Source organism: Onychomys torridus, chromosome 7 (assembly GCF_903995425.1).
Source record: "Onychomys torridus chromosome 7, mOncTor1.1, whole genome shotgun sequence".
Classification (NCBI taxonomy): domain Eukaryota; kingdom Metazoa; phylum Chordata; class Mammalia; order Rodentia; family Cricetidae; genus Onychomys; species Onychomys torridus.
In genome coordinates, this window is record NC_050449.1 from 35,945,949 (window position 1) to 35,969,331 (window position 23,383).

Genomic DNA, 23,383 nt, shown 5'->3' on the forward strand with positions numbered 1-23,383 from the left:
GTCATCAGCTAGCCCACGGTCCTGGTTTGTGGAGGTTGTCTGAATTGCATCACGGAAGTGGATCTTCCCATGTGAATACGTCAACACTTCCTTTTATTTTGAAACAACTGTTAATTCACTAAGATGCCTGTGTTGGAAAGTGATATTATAGAAAGAAAGCACTATCCTTCCCAAAGTCTGAGGCCAAATGCGGGAGGACACTAGAGCCTGATAATGCCAGATGAGAGGTAAATGAAAATGCCAATTCTGGAGCCAGACTACCAGGGTTTACGCTGGTGTTCTAGCTAGTTACAAGTTCAACAATGTTGGGCAAACTACTGGGTTTCTGCTTACTCCTGGTAACTTGGAGGTAACAATAAATTTGACTTTGTAGGGTTGTCTTGAGGACTAAAGATATGGTAAGCTGTGTGTGTGTGTGTGTGTGTGTGTGTGTGTGTGTGTGTGTGTGTGTGTCCCACACTTCTCTCTATCAAATGGAATGAAAGGAAAGATGGCGTATGACAGAAGAGGGGACTTCCTTTTACACTGATACCTTTCCCTCTTCCCAGTGGGCCAGAAACACTACTTTCTGTTCCATGATGACACAGGATGAAGATGTTTGAGGGAGAAGAAGGCCATCTGGCCTCAGCCCTTTCCCCTAATCCTCCCAGGTCCTGTGGGTTCTAGCACATGAATCAGAAGGGCTCTGCAGGGAAGCAGTGAAAGCGACCCAGCCTTCATCCTGAGAGGACACATCTTAGAAACCAGTGTTCTAGTTGTGGTGCTTGCTTTGTTTTGATAACTGAGACACATAGCCTAGGCTGGACCTGAACTCACTGTGTAGCTCAGGCTGACTTCAAACTTATGATCCTCTTGTCTCTGCCTCTCGAGTGCTGGGGTTCTAGCCATGTGTCACTATGCCTGCCTCTGGTCTCAATCCTGAGAACTCTGTTCCACCTCAGCTTTCCCAAGGAAATGTCCTGAAGAATGGAGCAGACATGTGGCAGCTGCTCTTGGATCTGTGGAAGGGCAGTGTGCCTCACCACCATATTCCTACACATCATACTAGTGACATCAACTCTCCTCCTTCCCTGTGTCCCATCTCTCTTTGTCGCTAACAAAGGTTTATCATGTCCCTGTGTGCTTTTGAGTGTTTATGGAACTAAATGGCAGTCTACAGAGCAGTTTCTTGTTAGACAGTCAACTTCCAGGAATAGAGTCAGTGGTCAGTAAAACATCCTCTAGGGTTGAAATGGGAAGAAAATAGTTTGTCTGTTACTCAGCCTGGGAGGGGCAGAGAAAGTTATATGTGATTGTAAAAGCTCATGTGATTAATCTGCAGTAGGTGTCTTGTATAGTGAGGCTTAGCGTACACTCTACCTTTGTGCCCAGAAGGATAAAGTAAGCAAACAGCACCTCCACTCCACACAAAACACCTAGATAGTTGGTTGTTGAAATATCTCACACTCTAGCATATCTAGTCTTACTTCACTGCTTGGAGATCTGGCTTGGGGACATCCAAGTTCCCATCTTAGCCTTAACCTTGACTCATTGAGTGCTCAGTCCTAGGCAACCACTCACCATCTCTGGGTATTATTTTTTTTCTTCCATAAAAGCAAATCCACACCATGATCCACATGAAGAGTGAAGATGACCATTAGTAAAACAATACCAATATGACAACCTGAGTTGCTTGCGAGAGATGCACTCAATATATAGCCAATATTAAGATGCCTATCTCTCCAGGGGTCCATATTTCTATTGATGGGTTATGTTCTCAAGTTATTCAGCTTTAGGGACTTGGACATGATTCATTTTTGACCCCCAGAGAACAGAATATTAAACTACAAGTGACTCACTGGCTGGCTTAGCACTGTCTCGTGTTCCTAGAAAGCCTTTCTGAGATGAAATGGATCATCCTGGAAAACAGATCATGCACCCAGCCAACGCCAGGCATTAACGTACTGTTGTCATTCATTTCTTGCTCACTTTTTCATCACTGCCTGTCTTAGTTACTTAGTTCTGTTGCTTTGAAGAGACACCACGACCAAAGCCACTCTTGTAAAAGAAAGCACTTAGCTAGGAGCTTGAATACAGCTTCAGAGGGTTAGTCCATGATCATCATGGTGGGGAACATGGCGACATTCTGTAAGCCATGGTGCTAGAATGGTAGCTAAGAGCTTTATATCCTGATCTACAAGTCGCAGGCAGAGAGAAAGAGACAGAGAGACAGAGACTAGACAGAGACAGACAGAGACAGAGACTATGCCTGTTATGGGCTTTTGAAACCTCAGACCAACCTCCAGTGACAGATATCCTCCAACAAGACCACAACCCCTAATCTTTCCTAAACAGTTCTACTGAGGACCCAAGCATTCAAACATATCAGCCATTTTCATTCAAACCACCACACATCTAATCTCTCTCTCTCTCTCTCTCTCTCTCTCTCTCTCTCTCTCTCATTTTCTTGAGAGAAAAGACTACAAAGGAAAGGAAAAGAACAGACCATGGGGCTTTCCTCTTTGTTCATCTAAGGTGGAAGACAGCAGGATAGAGGGACTAGTTGTGTTTTCAAGGGCGTCTCAGGCACTCAGGCTGGCTGGAGCCCTTCTGTGGCATCACAGATTTCACAGATTGAGTCCTCAGATAGGAAAGGACCTTGAAAGACATCTAACTAATGCATGTCCTTGGCAGTGGGAGGACTATACATACTATAGTGTGAGACAAGTAATAGAAAGTATTTGGAACCTGGAGACAGAAAAACTGGCTTCAGTGCCTGCTATAGCACGATGACCAGGCTTTCAGCCTCCTGCTCAATGCATTAAGATCCTCCCACCTGTTCCTCGGCATGGCTGCTCTCAACCAGAGCCGGTGTGGCATGGTCTCATAAACCAAGAGCTGTGCGTCAACATGCTAGTTCTTAGACATCAATCCAACCTCCCCGAAGAAGCCAACATGAAATTATTTAAATGAGATTTACTCATTTGGGGGTTAAGTGGGCCAAATGTTGAATCCCAGGTTCTGGCACATTCCAATAATACCTAGCTACAACAGATAGGGAGTGCTCAAGGGATACACACTTACTTTAATATTAGTCTAAGCAAAAACATCATGAGGCAAATTGTTGCAGCAGAAGGAAAAAGACAGAACACCACAAGATATACTCTGTCAAATATGGTTTCTTTCCCCAGGCTTTTCTCTCCTCTAGTCACACATAGTTGGGAACTCACAGCGTGGATTAATACCTTAAAGCTCTTGAAAACAAAATCCCCTTGGAGATAGGCTGCTAGACTAAACATTGAACTTCTCTTCAAAAGAAATGAGTTCATTTGCCAGGGGACTCAGAAGTCTTGAAGGCCACCTCAGATTCTAAGGGCCCAGCCATGTGTGCGTGGTCCCAGGCAAGAAAGGGTTCTGGTGGATGCAGTGATGGTGAGCGTGATTATGACTCTCCATCAGCAACTGGGCTGGATTTGGAATCCCCTGAGGAGACACACCTCTGCAAAAGCTGGTGAAGACATTTCTAGAGACATTTAGCTGGGGGGTGGGGGGGAGAGCCCTATCCTGAATGTGGGCAGCACTAGCTCATAGGCTGGAGTCTTAGATTTAATAAAAGGAAAAACAAAAGGAAGGCTGCCAGCCTCTCTCTCTGCTTCCCGATTGTGGGTGCCACATGAGGAGCGACCTTCCATTTCCTGCTGTCAGGCCCTCCCTGCTGTTATGGGCTGTTCTCCCAAACTATACGCCCAAAGAAGCCTTCCCCCCCCCCCCCCCCTTAGCTGTTTTGTCAGGGACTCTGCCACAGCAGGAGGAAAAGTAACTAATACAGATGCTGTGTTATATGTAGGATGTGTAGACATCACGGGAGAGAACAATAAATTCAAATGGCAGGTACTGCTCTGCCTGGATGGATGATGTATCTGGGCTGCCTGAAACATCCACCTTTTCTTTGTTTCTACTCTTAAGACCAATTGAGATGTTAAAAAACAAAAATAAAAGTAAGTCTAGGAGGTTCCACTTTCTTTTATCTGGCATATTGGACACCCCTAGCTCACGTTGAGGTTTGTGGGGCTCAGTGTTGTTGTTCTGAGAAGACCCCAGGGTCTCTGAATGTGGCCTTCATTCTTCCCTCTCTCCTCACCATTTTTCTTTTCATACCTATCAAGTAATACTCTATGTTTAGACATAATCACATTTTATGAATCTAAAGTTATAGCCTGAAATTCTAGTCCGGCAAAAAAAAAGAGCTTTCCTTTAATGTGCTCCATACTGGGGTCTGAGTAAGAAGGGATGGAACAGAATACCTGAATGCAACATGAAAGTGTATAACAGATGGCAGCAGCTGAGAGAGAAAGGGGGGGGGGGAGGAAGGGAGGGAAGGGGAGACCACTTGACATTTGTGCTGGGTATAGAAGGGTGGTGATAGTTTTATTCTGTGGTTGATTCGAGGTTAAGTGTGAACCTAGATAAGAAGGTGAGAGGAGGCTATTGTAATAGTAGACCACGCTAAGAGGTTGGACAGCTAGTAAATGATTTGACATGTGAGGTAAAACAATCAAGCAAGTAACTCTCAGGCTGTAGTACGAGGGCTGGAATGCAGCGAGGGGTAGTTCCCCTGCATTTACTCCATGCAATAGTGAACACTTCCTTGTGCATGTTGCAGGCACTGCTCTAAGAGCATTGCACATGTGTTCTCATTGAATCTGCACAACAACTCATTTCTTCAGGTGAAGACACTGAGGTGTGTGTGATGTGCCGCTATCACTGTTGGATCCAGCATTAGCTGCCGGCAACCAGGCTCGAGTCTATGGTTTTCACCAATGTTCCTTAGTGGATGCCAATGATGATTATGGTCCTTGGTTGGGGACCACAGGAGAATAAGAGACACTTCTCCACGGAGGAGAAGCTACGTAGTGACAGTAGCTGAGGTTAGAGAGAAGCAGAAGGAAGGGAGATTACTGGAGTTTGGGAGCTGTTTAAGGGGTGAGCAGAGAGGGGTCAGCTCAGGTCACTGCATGGAGGTGCTACTATCTGAGATGGGACAGAAGAAGAGGAACCAGTGTGCTGAATGAGATTATTTAGATACAGTCTCCAGATACAGACCCTGTGGGTAAGCTTCCTCAATATTCTTCTCTGTCAGGAAGTTCTTCCTTAGATCCAACTGAACTCCATCCTGTTGAAAGGAAGCCCTTTTCTACTGTCCTGAACAGTTTGTGATGCTGTTTGGGTTGCCTATTAGCCATCTGGGTGAAGAAGGGTAGCCATATGTGAGATATATGCCGCTGGAGTTCAGGGGGGAGTCCAGGGTTAGACAGGCATTATCTAGGGTGTAAGGCAAGGGTGGGGGAGAGAAGAGGAAGTACACAGAGGTTTTAGTCAAGGTGTTGGAGAGGCACCAGAAACTTCCAGAGGCAATGGTGCCTTGGGTGCTAGGAAGGAAGAGTTTCAAGGGGTGCAGTGTGTCAACAGTAAACTTGCCGAAGCCAGACTCCTTAGCTGGATTGTCGATTAGCAGGGTATCCTCTTATCTTGGTCTTAGAGATGGCTGAACAGAAACAGATTATGATGTGATGTTAGGAATAAGGAAAACATCCCATAATTGATATTTAATAACCTATATTCAAAACAATCCAAAAAGTATTGGAAATTCACAAATGGTTTCTGATCATGTGTAAGCTTTAGAAACATGCTAGCTACCACTTATTATTCTGTAGGCTGTGTGTGTGTGTGTGTATGTGTAATATGTGTTTGTGTGTGTATGTGTGTAAATGTGAGTGTAAGTGTGTGTAATATGTGTGAATATATGTGTGTAATATGTATATATGTATGTGTATGTGTGTAGTTTGTATGTGACTGTTTGTGTGACTGTGTGTATGTAATGTGTGTGAGTGTATTCATCCACAAATGCACATGTGGAGGCCAGGTGTTGCTGTTGGTTACCTCCTTTTATCACACTTCACTTGGCTAGAGTCTCTCACTGGACCTGGAGTTCATTGTTTCAACTAGACAAGCTAGCCAATGCGCTCCGTCATCTGCCTGTTTCCACCTCCACAGCACTGGGATTAAGATGCTGTCTCGTCCCTGTTCTACTGCTGGGAAGAGACGCCATGACCACGGCAATTCCTACAAAAGAAAGCATTTAACTGGAGGCTGGATTACAGTCTCAGAGGGTTAGTCCATTATTATCATGGTGGGAAGTAGACAGGCATGGTGCTAGAGCAGTAGCTGAGAGCTTTACACACTGATCCACAGGTAGCAGGCAGAGAGAGAGAGAGACAGAGAGAGAGACAGAGAGAGACAGAGAGACAGAGACAGAGACATTGGGCCTAGCGTGGGCTTTTTATACCTCAGAGCCCAGTGACACACCTCTTTCAACAAGGACATACCACCTAATCTTTCTCAAACAGTCCCACTCCCTGGTGACTAAATGTTCAAATATGCAAGCCTATGGGGAGCATTCTTACTCTAACCACCACTGATGGCACCACTGCATCTGGCTTTTACACAGGTTTGGGGGGATCTGAACTCGGGCCCTTAGGCTGACACAACCAAGCACTATACTCACTGAGCTGTTTTGTCAACTCTCTGAAGGCTTTTGCAATTGTGCTTAACTGGGATTACACTATGCAATGTATACATGTAATGATATATTACAAGATAGTCCATGGATACATACAAATTTAATGCTTTTTGTGTTATAAATAAATGAATAAAAACAACTCTTGACTAGGCATTTGCACGGAGTTAATTACTTCTGCTTTCACACACAGATTTGATTGCTGCCAGATGCTCACCTTTTGGTAACAATTACTCATTAGTCAGGTGACCTTATAAACATGGGAAGGAAGAGATTCTAGATCCTTATAGATTATAAATGAGAACAGATTAGCCATATTTTTGCTCAAAGATAACCATCAATCAGAGAAAACTCACAGATCAGTAAACACCAATTATTTAACTTTAATTTTGTTACATTGGTCCTATTATTTTGAAGGCAAGGCTTCTCTTTGTAGGTTTATACAGAGCTCAGGTGGCAGCTTCCGCCTGCACAGTCCTCATACAGCTGTGCTCACTGCAGATACATGCTTACTAGGTCTCCTCTGCTTCAGCCAATTTGGGAATGTTCTCTCACCAATTGTGTTTCTGGTACTTTCTAAGCATAGTGCCTCACACACAGAATGCACTTGGTAAATATTTGTTGAATAAATGCATAAACTGTCAGGTCTGCTCAGTGTAAGTTGTTCATGTCAGGACTCATTTTTCACTGAGTTCTGACCCAATATCATTTCGTTCTGAGCCGCTGGGTGGCATGCTGGTGCCTCCATGTGGGGCTGGAGAGAAGAGGGATTCTGGACTAGCCTGGGAGACTCTATTGGTCAGTCAGGATTCTCCAGAGAAACAGTAATGATGGAAGATATAGGTATATCCTTATTTATATATGTCTACAGCTATATTATATCATATCATATCATCATATCAAATCATCTGTCTGTTTGTCTGTCTTCTGTCTACCTATCATCTATCAATTTTCTATATATCTACATAGTGGTTTGAATAGGAATGGCCCCAATAGGCTAATATATTTAAATACTTGGCCATAAGGGAGTGGCACTACTTGACAGGGATTAGGAAGTGTGGCCTTGTTGAAGAAAGTGTGGTCTTGTTGGAGTGGGTGTGGCTTTTTGGAGTAGGTGTGGTCTTGTTGGAGAAAATGTGTCACTGGGGGTTGGCTTTGGGGTTTCAAATGCTCAAGCCAGGCCCAATGTCTCACTGTCTTTCTGCTGCTTGCTGATCTGGATGTAGAACTCTCAGCTACTATCTGTCTATCTATCTATCTGTCTATCTATCTATCTACTCATTATGCATGTGTATATGAATGTATCTATTTATCTATTATCTATCATCTATTATAATCTATCTATCTATGGATTAATCTATCAGTCTACCTGTCTATCCATCCATTCATCTGCTTATCATATTTAGACTGATATTAAAGTATTGGCTCATGTTTTTAACTATGTAACTGTTGAAGTTTGTAAGTCCAAATGATCAACAGACTAGAATCTTAGGCAGATCTATGCTCTGATCTGGGGCAAAATTCTTTCTTTAGAAAGCCTCCCTTTGCTCTTGTAGCATTAAACTAATTAAAAGAGGCCCACTCACATTCTTGCAATTGGTTCATATCCCTCTCAAAATAAGTGCTGAAGTCCTAACTCTCATGACTCGTATATACGACTGTGCAACCTTATTTGAAAATAGAGTCCCGCCAATGCTATGGAGAGTTAAGATAAAATCATACTGGATTTGGATGCGTCCTGTCCCAATGATAAGCATCCCTATAAAAAGGGGAATTTGAACATAGACCCATGGAGAGAGGCTGGATAGATTAAAAGGTAAAGGTTGAAGCATCTCTGTGCCAAAGAGCTCCAGTCAATTAATTACATACTTCACCACACCTCCAAAATACCTTTCCAGAAACACCTGAACTAATGGTGGACCACTCATCTGGGGAAGCTACAGCCTTGCAAGACTTAATGTCGCAGGAGGTAATTCAGGGGACAAACACAGCCATGGATTTGTGAGGTAAGTAATAATAAATAGTTGGTTGACAATCTCATTTAGGAAGTCCACAGGGTTGATGACTAGGCTGTAGTGGTTGGCAGAGTTACTATTCGATACTGTGGTGCTCTCTGCTGAGCTGCTCAACTGTGAGTACCAGAGGGCAGAAACACCTGGGGCTGGGTGCCTCCAGCCCCAGGGCTGCCGATAGGTCATCAGGTCACCACCAGGCTGCCGATAGGTCATCATCAGGTCACCACCAGGCTTCTAGTTTCCTCCGCATTGATGGGAAATCAAGGCCACAACCTGACTGTGTGTCTGTTTCTGGCCAGAGCAGGGTAATATGGAGAGAGGCTGTATGTCTCCATTCCTTTTGGAAGCCCTCTTAGGGTGCTTGAGAGAGAGGAGAGAGGAAGCTGGAGACATGGGGCTTGCTGGAAGAGCCCCACCCTGAATGAGAAGCTTGGATTCCAAGCCTTTTCCTGAGATAGCTGCAAGTGTTAGTTTGGTCTCCTGCTCTGTGAGTTGGGATGTCAGGACCCACCTGCTTTCCCTTAGAAAACAATCCAGAGGACCCACCTGGAAAGAGAGCATGCAGCCTACAGCACTTGTTACCAAAGACCACACAGGCTGGTTATACAAAACAAGCTAGGCTGAAATCACACCTTGCTCTTTGGCTTATTAACACATGATCTGCACAGGTGAGCTATTAGCATGTGCCCTTGACCTCCTTTTAAAACCGAACTTACTCGTGTCCTCGATCCTAAAATTAGCACAGCACAACCGTGTTAGTTTCCCAGGATGGCCAAGACAGAGTCTGCAACTAGGATATTTCAAATAAGAGAAACATGTCATCTCCCATAGAAGGCCCATTGATGTGACAGCAGAGGCTAGCTCTCCCGGAGGCCCCCCGGGGGAGGGTTCTCATTTCTCCTAACTTGTGTGGTTTCTGATGCTTGTTGGCATGGAGATGCCTGCTGTTTCTGTGCTTGATTCCACATGGCCTTCTCCTCTGCACATCTGTGTCCAAATCTCCCATTCCCTTTAAATAAATTGTTTTTGAGACAAGGTCTCACTATGTAAGTTTGACTGGCTTGGAATTTGCTAGGTAGAGAGGACCAGACTTGAACTCACAGAGGTCTCTGCCTCTATACTGCTGGAGTTAAAATATGTATCACCTCATCCAGTCAAATCCTCCTCTTTTTGCAAGGATGCAGGCTAGTCATTGGATAAAGGACCTATCTTACCTCTTCATAACACTGTTAAGAACTCTATCCCGCAATGAGGTCATGTGCATGGGTCTTGGGAATTAGGACTTCAACGTGTACTTTGAAGAGGACACAATTCAACACCAAACCAGAGCCACAGCACAATTACCTGTGAGTGTCTGGGACATAGAAACTCTCCATCAATGACAACTTTCATCAACAACAGGTCAAGAAAGGACATGGGTTCAGAACATCATGGCCTCCTTACTCCATAAGGCACAGAGTAACAAAGTCCTCACTGCCTCTGTCTCTGTCTGTAGAGCTTAACATTTTGGCACTTATCTCTTCTTCTAGATGCTCTGGCCATCTTTCCCAGCTAGGTAACCCAGTGGAAAACAGTGTAACTCTGATAAGTCAAGGCTGCCGGATGGGCTCTGCAACACAGTGATTTCTGTCCTGTAGAAACCTGACCACAGCTCCAAATGTAGGCCTCCTTGATTTCCAGGGGCATTCAGATTGCATATAAGGCAGATATATCCACTGGCGAGCTGTTGTTTCCCCTCCAAAGGCAGTGTCTCCAAAAGCCAGGCTGGAGCTGCATAGACACACAGAGTCTCCTCTGCTGGGAGCCAGACTTGGAGGGTGTGTGGGCAGCCTCTGGGTGTCTCTTCTGCTAGACTTTATCTTAACTCTTCATAACATTGGAAAGGACTGTTTCTAAGAAAGGCTGAATGTTTAGATTCTGGGGTTTAGGACTTCAGCACGTGTTTCATAGGGACCCAATTTACTCCCAAACTAGAATCTACCTCACAGTCATCAGGTAGTGTCTGGGACACGGTGGTACTCAATAAATGAGAACCATTGTCATTGTGCATCACGGTGTCAGGGTACATCCTGGAGTATGTGTGACAGTTAAATTATGGCCACTGAAAGGGACTAGAATTCAGGGAAATCTATATGACAGCTGTATACCTAGAGGTAGTTTAGATGAAGGAGGAGAGGAAGAATCTTCTGGCCTAATAATGGAAGCAAGGAAGTTTCCATTATTGGCTGGTCACAGAGTGATGGTCCATTTGATTGATGACACATAGCCAGAGTGACTCCTGCTCTTTCCAGCAGGCAAGACATTCAGATGTCATGTCCATCTTTGGCTGACTACTGGTGTGTTCCTATGGATTGATTTCGATGCTTATCATAGCCAGAAAAAAATCCTTTAAAAAATGAAAGCAAACAAACAAGGAATGTAGGTGGCCAGTGCTAGCAGGAATAGATCTCTGATTTGTTCTGAAAAACAAATCACTGAAAAGCAAGAGAGGACAAAGCCCATAGTTCTTCACTCTTACAATGCCCAGAGTGAACACAGTGGAGCCTGGAGGCAGGAGAGCCCTGAGCATGCTGGTGAACTCATCTAAGCTCTGGTCCCTGCCTCTTGGAAGGGTATGACCAAGGCCAGTCACTGATATGCTATGTCATCCTTATTTAGAGACAGACGCCATCTTTGCGGGAAAGCTCCCAAGTGTGACTTTCCTGTTTCTTGTGTTTGTAAGTTCCTACAGCTGATGGAGGAAAAACAGCCCAGTGCATTTGCATTTAGGTCTTGAAATCTAAATATTTCTGTGAGTCATTCATTATTACCGTATAACCCGGTGTTTGCATGCAAATAACTTTAATGGCATAAATGCTTATAAAATAAGTCTCTTACCATATGAACTCTGTAAAGAATACTAATTCCCAGCGTCATGAATGGCTTCGAGAAATCGATCACTTTCTCACGTTCTGCTGTGATGGTGAGGCCTGCCACAGCCAGATCAGCTTTCTGAAAGGACACAGAGAGACACTATCATAGGAGGTAGGGCCCAGGGGCCCAGTGACCACAGGCTGGTCCCTGCTGAGGAGATGTTATTCTGGTCAGGCTTCTTGCTCAGTCCATATCTAAACCACCACTCTCAGAAGGACCCATACTGAAGCCATGACTCACGTCCACTTACTGTTACACCTCTCTGACTACACAGGTAATTTACAAGCAAGAAGGAATCCAATCAGACTGCTCAGAAACAATTTCCAAACATTCCAGGAGAGGAGACCTTCCGGGCAAGCTTTCTCAATATTCTTCTCTGTCAGAAATTCTTCCCTAGATCTAATTGAAATCCATCCTGGTGCAAAGAAGCTCTTTGCTGTTGTCTACAGTCCAAAACCTGGGGCGGGGGAAGCCCAGAGCCAGGACTCAGTTCTAGCCTGTATTCTGCCTAAGTAAAGAACTGATCACACTTAGTCACTGTGCCTGCCTAGGAGTCTGCAGCCTCATCCACGAAGCAAGAATGTACAGGGAAGAGAGTGTTCGGTTCTCCTCAGCAGTTCTCTAACATAATGCTCAAACTATAGCATATGGGGTCACCAATATCTCTCTGTAGCACCCATTGGACCAATTAAAATGTGAACTCCTGAGACTCTTTCCAGACCCCAGGGTCAGATTCTTTGGGTCTTACATAGGATTCTGTATCCATAGCAAGTGATAATAACCTATATTTTAATATTTAAGAATGCATAGTTAAGAGCTATGTTCAACACCCAGGAGATATATTTATATTTCATCAAAAGCAGGAAGAAGTGAGTGTCCACAAGTCCATTAGTCCTGAGTGGGTATGGGTACACAGAGTGTGCATATATGTGCACACACATTTGATGACTGCCAAACCATTGCAAGAAAGTAGGATGCTGTTATGCTTTAGACGTGAACTATCTCCCATGGGCTCCTGTGTTTGAACATGTGGTCTCTGGTGGTTTAGGAAGGTTAAAGAACATGTTGGGACCTTTGGGGCCTAGATAGAAAATAAGGTCAGAATGGTGGAGCTTATAGTTTGAAAGCCTGGGACATTCTCTCTCTCTCACTTTCCGAGTCATAGAGGTATAAAGAAAAGTCACTCTGTACAATCATGTAGCCACAGCCAGAGGCATCTGCTACCATGCTTTTCTCACCGTGATGGTTTGTTTCCTCTGAACTGTGAACTAAAATACCCCTCTGCTCCTTCAGGCTGCTGCTGTCAGGCTTTGGGTCACAGCAATGAGGACAGTCCCTAACACAGATGCTGATGTGACTCGTGCTTGGGAGGGGTAAATCTATCATCAAGTTCCACTCTCCACATCTCCATGCCAATCTGCCATTCTCAGTTCATGCCCCAGCACAGGTTAGCGAACTTAGGCCCTAATCAAGTACAGCCATCCTTCAGAGGAGCTGGCGTGCAGGTGAAAAGGACTTTAATGAAAGGGGGAATGTGAGCGGCTCATTCCACACTTCTGTGAGAGGTTGATGACTGCCACCAAGTGAATCAGCCCTTGGGGGACAGACTGGGGTTTGATTAGAAGATTGTCAGCATCTTCATTTGAGGGACTCTTTAGAGGCTTTCTTGGGCCTCTCAGAACCTCAGCCCCTCAGTGACAGCGGCACTGACTTGAATTCAGCTTGTGAGCAGAATGTAAAGCTACAAAGACGTCCTCAAAGGCCGGCAGGTGCAACGCCACGCCTGAGGGTACGGTGTGCTGTAGGAGAGGAGCACAACCCTGCCTGAGACCCGGGGAGGGGAGGGGACAGGAGTGAAGATGACTGGAATAAAGGAACTGAAGCAAACATTGAGACAAGGGACTGGGGAGACAGCTCGGCCAACAAAGTGCTTCTGTGCACGGGTGAGGATCTGAGTTTGAGCCCCAGCACCCAGGCTTAGAAATATGGTGTCAGTGATGCACACATGTAATCTCAGTGCACCTGCAGCCTTGCTCTGGTATGTGGGACTTACTGGCTGGACAGCTTAGCCTAATGGGTAAGTTCTGAACTACTTAAGAGACCCTGCCTCAAAATGTCAAGGTGAACAGCTCGTGAGGAATGATACTTGAAGTTGACCTCATACACACACACACACACACTCTCTCTCTCTCATGCACACACACATTCATGCATATACACCCACTCTCTCATTTTCTCATGCGCGCACACACACATACTCATGCACATGCACACATACAAACACACACACACACACACACACACACACACACACACACACGCTCTCTCTCTCTTTCTCATGCATACACACACTTAGGCATACACACACACTCTCATGCATACATACACTCTCATACACACACACACACTCATGCATACACACACACACTCTCATGCACACACACTCGTGCACGCGCGCGCGCGCGCGCACACACACACACACACACACACACACACAGGAAGATTAAGACTGGGGCTAGGCAAGTGGCTCAGTGGTCAGAGTGCTTGCTGTACTGTGCATTAGGACTAGGTTTAACTCTGTAGCACCCACATAAAAAGCCGGGCATTCCTGTAACCCTAGCATTGATGGGGGTGGAGACAGATGAATCCCAGGAGCTCACTGAGTCCAAACAGCAAGCTTCCAGGTCAGTGAGAGCCCCTTTCTCAAGGCCATAAGGGAAGAATGATACAAGAAGATGCCAGTGTCCTCTTTTGGCCTTCACATGTGCACACACTATCACATGCAGCTGCATAGTCATGAATACACCACATACACATGTGTGTGGGCACTCACAGATGTGTTCATGCACACACACACATACACACACACACACCCCTAATTAAATGGGAAAACTCAGCACCCTCTCTTCTCTCTGGCGATTTCTTTTTTCAGAACTCCTAATCAATTGATCAAAGGAAAATCATGAGGACCCCAGATTTCCTTTTTCCATGCTCAGTTTTTCTCTAAAAGGGGCAAAACTTTGGATAACAATTTGGAAATCATTCTGTAAGTTTATTCATGTTGGCCAACAAAGACGTTATGAATGCCAGAACAATCCATATGTCCATATGGCTGGAGAGCTGGAAATGGGCTACGTCCCTGCTTTCCCCACCTGCGTAGGTGGGGACAGCATGCCCCCAGCACATACAGGCCATTCCTGTAGAGCTACAAATGTCCCACACATAGAAAACTGCCTCTGGCTGGCAAGGCTGATTCCACGCTCTCACCCCCTTTTTCCTTTCTCCCCAGGCTGGAATCAGCTGGGGGCAGGGAAGCAGAGGAGGCAGCAGCAAGATGCAAGAAAGCAGCAAGAGGTTTGGTGGCGGCTGTTTTTTATATTTAATTGACTCAGTATAGAAGAGTAATTATCTACCTTGGCTTCAGCGCACCCCGGGGTGCCAGCCACCATCACGTGGGATCAGATTATTCCAAAAGATGTGTGTTCATTTTCTTTTACCTTAGTTAAAAAGACATTATGCTCTAAAGCAGCCTTCGGATGAGGAGATAATGTGCCATGGAGACACACTAACAAGCAAGGGGGTTGGGACTGCACAAACGCTACAATGTCTAGGGCAGGAGGCTGAGGGAACACCGGCACATGGCAGCCTGGCTGAGGCCTTGTGGTAGGGTGGAAGGCTATGTTCTCCATGGGAGAGAGCAGTGGATAGGAAATCTGAGGAGCTGGATCTTGTCACAGCTGGGCCCCAACCTCAGCGTGACAAGTTTTTCTTTGACAGGAATGCCTAACTTCCTTAACTGTGAAGGGGAAGGGCCCAGCCAGGGAGCTCCCGGGCTTTCCTGTCATTGGTCCCAGGTGTTTCTGCCCTGCTCAAGATCATGTGACTTCCTTTAACTGGCCATTCCACCCTAGAAGGTGATGGGAGCATGGAATGGTGCAGAATGGATGAGGACAAGAAGCTGAAGGCAGAATCTGGCTCCCAGGCTGGGCAGCAACTGCAGGGACCTTGCATCAGGAAGGTCAGGGAAGAAACTGTGGGGCTCAGGCCTGAGCCTGGCACCCTAGGGCTGAGGAAGCAGACCAGGCCAAGAGTCAGGCTGAGACAAGAAAAGAGAACACATATCTGTTGTGTGGTGGGGGCAACACACACACACACACACACACACACACACACACACACACACACACACGGGTGTTTAAATGCACTCCCCCTGAGCACCAAGCTTTTACTTAGTTTTGATTGAAAGTGTTCTTTGAAGGCCTTTGTGTGCTGCCTCTGAGGGATGCCCCCCTTTTATCTCCTGGATGCTGGTAGAATTTACAAGGCTGAGCCAGGCAGGAGCTGACCTGGAGGTGACTTCCAAAACATACCCCTCTTTGTCTCATTGGAAGTTAACCAGGGTCATGCAGTGACCACATTGCTATCAAAGCCCAAAGCCCTCAGGCTGGCCTGCACATCTCTGGGGATCGGCCTGGGTTGGGAGAAAAAGCATGCTCACTGTAGGGATCAAGTCTGCACAGGTTATCTGAGCCCATAGTCTCCCCTGAGGTCCCCTGAGAATGATAAGGACATCCATTGGCAGCCATAGCGCCTGACCACCCCAAGTGGACAATGCTTGCACAGTTACCTTGGCTGCCATTTTGTGATAGTCCCTGCCCCCACTTTGGACAAGACCTTCTCCTTTGCACCCAGCAGGGTCTCCTAGTGTTCTGGCTTGCCTCCTCCATCTACGGTTTTCCCTGACCCGTGGGATGAGGGAACCGTCAGTAGGTTGCCCCTAACTCTCACTGGTGACTCACCCGTGTTCTCTTAACAAATCTGGCTATGAAATGGTTCAATGTCTGCCTAAGGAGTCAATGTGAAAATCAAGAGAGATGGCTGCACAAAGGAGCCCTGTACAAATGGCAGAGTATTGCTGTATCGTATCTGTGTGTGCTGGCTGACAGCCTTCCACGTGGGGCAGACCTGTCTGGACTCAGTCTTGCTGTGTGACCTTGGACAAGTCAAATTACTTCTCATGGCCTCTGTGTGCTCATCTGTCAAGTGGGGGTAATAACAGCACCCAGTTTCTACAGTAGTTGGAAGGTGGGTGATAGGGTATGAGCATGTGCCTGGTCCACTTCTGCTGTTGGGGTGACAGTGGTGATGGAGCTTCTGTGAAACTTGATGATAGGGTCATCTCAAAAGGCCTTCTGGAAACACATCTGAGTCCATAGTGAGTGGCAGACATGCTAGCAGGCCCCAGGCTACTCAGCCCCTCAGGTTTTTCCCTGGAGCTGAAATTCTAAGCAGTCTTATTAAATAAAAAACATGGAGCCAAATATAGGGCTGAAAGCCTTAGAGATCAGGGAACTAGTGAGAGCCAGCTAACCTTAACTCACCACGCCATAACTTCCAAAAGAGAGCTACTTCCTGTCTACCCACGTCTTTATTGCCTTGCTGTTCTGCCCTCTCATTGGCTGCTAGTCCAGCTACCTCACTTCCTTGTCACTGCCTGTCTGTACAGACCTCCAGGTCTCTATGATTGGTACTGGGTTTAAAGGCATGTCACCACACTCGGCTCTGTTCCCTAGTGTGTCCTTGAACACACAGAGAGCCTGCCTGCCAAGTGATTGAATTAAGGATGTGTGCTGCCACTGTCTGACTTTTGTGTTAATGGCTTGCTATTTCCTCTGATCTCTAGGCAAACTTTATTTATTAACATACAAATAAAATATCACCACATTTCAGCACAAATAAAATATCACCACATTTTCCCAATGACCTTGTGCTCTGTGTGAACCACTTGGGGACCCTCCTAGGCCTCACATCACCCCATTCTTCGGAAATCTCTGGGGGAAAGAGATGCTAGTTGGAAAACAGGCATCCTCCACATCCTCTGTGACCTCTCAAGGAGAGTAGATTGTGTGCCCTGCCCCCAGCACCTTACAAATTCTCTCAACTCCACTGTGCTATCTCTGACCAGCTTCTAGAACTTTCTTCCCTCTGACCTTTTTACATAAGTCTCAGATTCCGCTCCGGGGAAGCCATTTGCTGCTGCATCTCAGCTCCCCACACCTTTCTGAGCTCTGCCTGCATCAGCTGCTCATGCAGCTCACGGGCTTTCTTGGTGGCAGTCCTTTACTTAACTCTGTAATTGCATCACTTAACTCTGGAAGGCTCTGGGAGGAAGTGCTGCCCAGAATAAGATGGTGCTGAACATCCCAGAAGTCCTCATTCTGGGGTAGACTGCCTCTGAAGAGCGCAGAGAGTTCCAATCAAGGCCAGGCTGAGGCTCTGAAAAGGGGCTAGCACTCTTGGTGATACCCAGAAGGGAAGGGGCTTTGAGGCCAGACCTCTTTCCTCTTGCTGTGACTATCCACCTGTGCCTCTGGTACCACACTGAATTGGGTTCAAGTTCATCACTGTGACCTTAGGAAGCCCTCATGGCTTCCCCATGCCCACTTCTCACTTTAACATGAGGTAACAATGGCCAACGTGGGATCCTTAAGAGGCCAAGTGAGATTACATACCCATGCATAAAGCACAGTGACTGGCGTATGTTATGAACTTAACAAATGCTCATTAACAATATTTTTCTAGAAAAATTCATCTTTGTATCATGACAATGAGGCTTTTTTTTTTTTTAAAGACATATCTCTTCATGTATCACAGGTTGTCCTTGAACTCACAATCCTCTGGCCTTAGCCTCCTAAGTGCTGGGATTATTTATATGAATGAATCTTCACGCCTCCTGGCTTGTGCTTTCTCTTTAAAAGTTTCTGGTGAGCTAGATGTGGTAGGTACACATCTGTAATTCCAGCACTTGGGAGCAGAGGCAGGTGGATCTCTTTGAGTCCAAGGCCAGCCTGGTCTACATAGTGAGTTCCAGGTAAGCCAGAGCTTACATAGAGAGACCCTGGATTACTCTCCCCCCCCACAAAAAAAAACCCCAAACAAACAGAAAAACAAGTTTCCTGTGTCTCCAAACCCCACAGTTGCCCCTGCCAGTTCAGGCTGTATCCACTAATCTTCTCTCCAGCACATCATATGCTTATCCAGTGACATAGTCAACATGCGACTATCCAGCCATCAACCCCACCCACTCCTCAGGACCATTCAAAGTGCTTCCTCTCCACACAACATCTCCTGACCATCTTTTCAGGAGTAACCTTTCACACCTCTCAGTCACCAAAGCATGTGTCCTGGTGACAGGAAGTACAACCAACTGTAGTGTGCCTGTGCTAGAACGGAGTCTGAGCCCACTGCAGCTCAGCTGCCCACATGTGATGTGACCTTGACTTCTCCATGTCCCCATTTCTTCTCTGGTGAAGTAGGGACAGTGCAATCCTCCATTCATGGCCTAGGAAAGGGGACGCCCTTGCAGAGTGCAGGCCTGGCCCACACTAATTCTCTCCAGATGCTGTCTCCGACTCTTTTTCTCTCCACTGTGCTGACACTCATCTGTCTTACCTTGCCATTAGATTACAAGTTCTAGAGGCAGGTGTCAGCCTTTCTAAACCAGACCAGACACAGCATAATCACCCTGAGTCCTGTTTTACACACAAGGAACTAAGCCCAGAGAGGGCGATAATTTGTTCAAGATCACACCGCTTCAGAGCCTCAAGACTGGGAACTTTGTTTCCTTACTGCTGTATTGTTCCTTTGAGTGTCTGCAAGCGGGCACATAATCAGCTCCTAAGGACAACTAGTATGGTTCAGCGGCAGGTGGGCAGCCCCTAAACACAGCCTATGCTCAAGCTCTTTCTTGCTGACAGTGGAACCAGGCTGGTTTTTGGCAAATGGCTGATAGAAGAGGGACTTTTATCTCTTTCAGGAGGCCCAAATGCTGGATTCTGGTCAGATACATGTCTTGGTTCATCAGGCCAAGGGACTTGAAGCCCCAGTTTTCCCACTAGAGGGCGCACATCCCTCCCTAACCTGTCCCTAATCAGGAGCCCCTTAACACCCAGGACTGCATTAGCCGGGGAGCCCAGGCCCAGGCTGGATCAAGCAATTGTCAGCAGGGTGCTAATTACATTTCTGGAAGGGACAGAGTAGGCAGGCCTGGGCTGAGCCAGAGGCCAGCCACAGGGCCCGCTCTGTGGTTAAGCTGCTCCCCAAGTCTCTCCATGCCCAATCCTCTGCTGCTCAGCCAGGTACACTGATAAAGCATCTCAACCCATTCCAGACGAGAATCGGCATACTTCTGTTGTTCAATCGATTCACCTGCTGCAAGCCTTTCCCCCTCCACCCCCATCTATGCACCCCGCCTAGCGGGGAGGCAAGAACTCTGAAGGAGCCAGGGACTCATGCCCACCGCTGGCTCTGTGTGCCTGGGTTTGTCCTCTCTTAGACTCTGTAATGACACACATCTCTTGTACTCCTGCCTGCATTATCAAGCTTGCTGCTCACTCCACCTACCAGGGGTGGTCAGGGAGAATGTCTAGCAGTCACATGACACCTATAAAATGTTTGGTGTCCTTGCCCATTGGATAGACAGGGCGCTTCCTTTTTTTCCCCAGAATCCATATATAATTGTGTCCAGTTTGGGGCACCTGTACAGGTGTGCACATGCATGTGCACACACATGCACGCATGACACCCCCCCCACACACACCATGACACATACATACTGTATCCAGTTTGGTCACCTATACAGATATTTTCCCTCTGCTCCAAGCTTGTCTTCTTCCCAAGCCTCCATTCAAGGAAAGCCCCAGCCACTCTTGCAAGCCTGTGCATTGGGCTTAGCATGTCACAGTGATGCTGGGAGAGGCAGGTGCCAGAGGCACATTAGCATTCATGGGGGAGTGGTAATGTCAACCCTAGGTCTAAGTCATCCCTGGTGCTATTTCTCGAGGTGACAGTCTATTCTCAGGGTTGGATAGATTCCCATAGAGTTAAATTAAAATCCCCATGAAATATTTACTTGGCTGGGCACAAGGCTCTGTTACTGGCCTGTGAGGACAGATCGGAAGAAAGATTGTGAGCTGTGGGGAGAGGGGACTAGCTCATCATTTGAGGGTGAAGCCATGGGGCACAGGGGTCTGAGCTGGGTCAGGGGGCTGAGGAGACAGTGCCAACTTTTGATGTCTCCCTGCAGAGTTCTGTTCACTGTCCTCCTGCCCTCTGTGGTCAGATATGCCTGAACCAAAGCTCTGCCATTGCACAGCACTGCACTCAGCCTCAAACTAGATGCCTGCTTCCTCTGCTCGCTCTCTCTCTCTCTCTCTCCCCCCTCCCCTCCCCCCTCCCTCTCCCTCTCCTTCTCCCTCTCCCTCTCTCATATGAGGTACATGTGTGTATGTGCATTTAGGTATGTGAGTGCAGGCATATGAGTGCCATGGTAAGTGTGTGGAGGTCAGAGGACAACCTTGGGGACCAGTCCTTGCCTTCCAAATTGTGCGACAGGCTCTCTATGCTGGTTAGCTTTTGCCAAGTTAACATAAGCCTAGACAAACTTGGGTAAAGGGAACAACAGTTGAGGAATTGCCTCCCTCTGATTGGCCTATGGCAAATCTGTGGGGGCATTTTCTTGACTATTGATATAAGAGGGCACAGTCCACTGTGGGTGGTATCATCCCTTGGCAGGTGGGTCTGGGCTATACATGAAAGTTAGCTGGGCAAAAGCCAGGAAGTGAGCCAGTGAGCAGCGTTCCTTCTTGGCCTCTGCTTCAGTTCCTGCCTCTAGGTTCCTGCTTTGAGTTCCTGCTCTGATTTCCCTCAATGCTGGATTGTAACCTGGGAGTAGTAAGTGGGAAAAAACAAAAAACAAAAACAAAAAACCCTCTTCTCTCTTCAAGTTGCTTTGTTCGCATGGTGTTTATCATAGCAACAGGAAGTTAACAACAATGGTCTTTGTTGTTTGATGCTATGTATGCCAAGCTAGCTGGCCTTCCAGCTTCCAGGATTCTCGGGTCTCTGCCTCCCATCCCACCATAGGAGTGCTGGGATTCCAGATGCACCCTACCTACCATGCCTGACTTTATGTGGGTCTTAGGGGTCACACTCAGGTCCTCATGATTGTATGACAAGCACTTTTCCACTCTCCAGCCTTCTCTGGACGCCCATCTAACAGGCCACTCCCAGCCCTCCTGGACTCATTATCCTGTTTCTCATTCTTTATGTGAGAACCATGATCTAAAATTATCTTGCTCGTGTATCAAGCTACCTGCTGATCATGAAGGACGAGAGTTCCAGGAGGCAAGGGACCCCTGGGTGTACACCATCTACAGTCTTGGTCATGTCTGTAGAAGTGCCTAGCCTATGGCCAGCACTCAGGAAGTACTTGCCGAGTGGATATGATCATGGAACAAATGGGCGGACATCTGAGGAGGAGCCATCCATGCTCGGAATCTCTCACCTCAGCTCTCACTGAGGGCAACGTAAGCATAGAGGCTCTGGAAAGAACCTCTGGGGCCAGTGTGACTAGATACTGGCCATGTCATTATACGCCGGTTACTCCATCTCTGTGCCTCAGTTTCCCCATGTGGAAAACAGGAACAAAGATAATCTATAGTCCATAAATACACTGTACAGTTTGAATGAGTGCACAGGAAGCAGCCAGGACAGTGCCTGGAATAGGATATACCACAGAAGAGTGAGCTGCTGCAACCTGATCGTAGCTTAAGGCATTAGCTTTAATTTCATTTATTAAAGGGACTGCATTAGAAAATTCAATGTAGATTTTTGAAGAGTGTAAAGAAATCCCATGATTGGAAAATCAATATGTACTATATATGCCACACATTGTTTATGTCATAGTGGTGTGGAAAAGAAACAGTATCCAGAGTTTGGGCCTCAGTGGCAGTGACTTCCTCACATTGCCACAGTGGCCACTGTTACCACACCTGGTGTTCTGAAGAATGGCCCTAATTCACACAGCTCAGGGAATAAAAATAGAAGGCTCTTTAAGTTTTCAGGATAACACACTTGTTCGTCCCTTCCCTCTTTCTGGCCCTCCCTCCCTCTCTCTGCTTTTTCTTTCTTCCTCTCTTCCCTTCCTTCCTGCCTTCCTTCCTGACAGGGTCTTATGTAACCCAACCTACCCTCAAACCCAGTACATAGCTAACGACAACTTTCAATTCTGACTGTCCTGCTCTGCCTCCCAAGTACCAGGATTACAGATGTGTGGCACCACACTCAGTTTATGTGGTGTTTGAGAAAGAACTCAGGGCTCCTGAATGCTAGGCAAGCACTCTACCATCTGAGCCATCCCAAGGCATCTAAGTGCCGCTATACTGATACTATGTCCAGTCCGCATGCAGAGGTCATCTCTAACAGGGCTATGTGCTTAGAGACACTAAATTCCCACTGGTGGGCACTCCCCTTTTGCTGGTGTCCCAGCCCTGCTGGTTAAAGTCTGGGGGTCAGGGGCGGGAAGTGGGGGACTGACATGAGGCAAGGCTCATTGCCCTCATCAGTGCTCAGGACTGCTGCCCTAAATGAGCAGAGCCTTTCCTAAACTAACGGTACCTGGGTATGTGCTCTCTTCTGTTATACAGGATCCATGCCTATTCAGGGCCTGAGTAAAGAATGCTCAGGCAAGCTCCTGTAGGCAGCTTCTGGGGCTCTGGGGCTCTGGGGCTCCAACAGGTCCCGACAGCTTGCGGTAGCATCTTCACTTGCTTCCTATTGTCAGGCCTATAATTAGGAGTGCTGTGATTCACAGGCGCGTTATAGGACCGTTTTCATTAGGTGAAATGACAGATCACCAACTGCTGTAAGCACCACAGAAACCATCCAGAGACCTCCCTGCCACACAAAAACTGTGGGGGCCCTGAGGGCCCTTCTTTTCTTCCAATGGCTTGCCAAGTGGCTCTGCCTCAGAGGCAGGCACCTGCGCCACCAGAAGGGAGCAACTGGCATGGTCACTGTGCTCTCCAAGCGGAGAGTGTTCCCCGGTGTCCATTTTGAA

General features: G+C 46.8%; 1 protein-coding gene across 2 annotated transcripts in view; it reads right to left on the bottom strand.

Annotated features, from left to right (window-relative positions):
• Grik4 (glutamate ionotropic receptor kainate type subunit 4) overlaps window positions 1–23,383 on the bottom strand; it is a 305,772-nt gene that overhangs the window by 32,422 nt on the left and 249,967 nt on the right. For both annotated transcript variants that reach the window (XM_036193270.1, XM_036193271.1), the window contains one exon: window positions 11,449–11,562. In XM_036193270.1, the coding sequence (XP_036049163.1) occupies window positions 11,449–11,562 (114 nt within the window). The remainder of the gene's footprint in view (window positions 1–11,448; window positions 11,563–23,383) is intronic.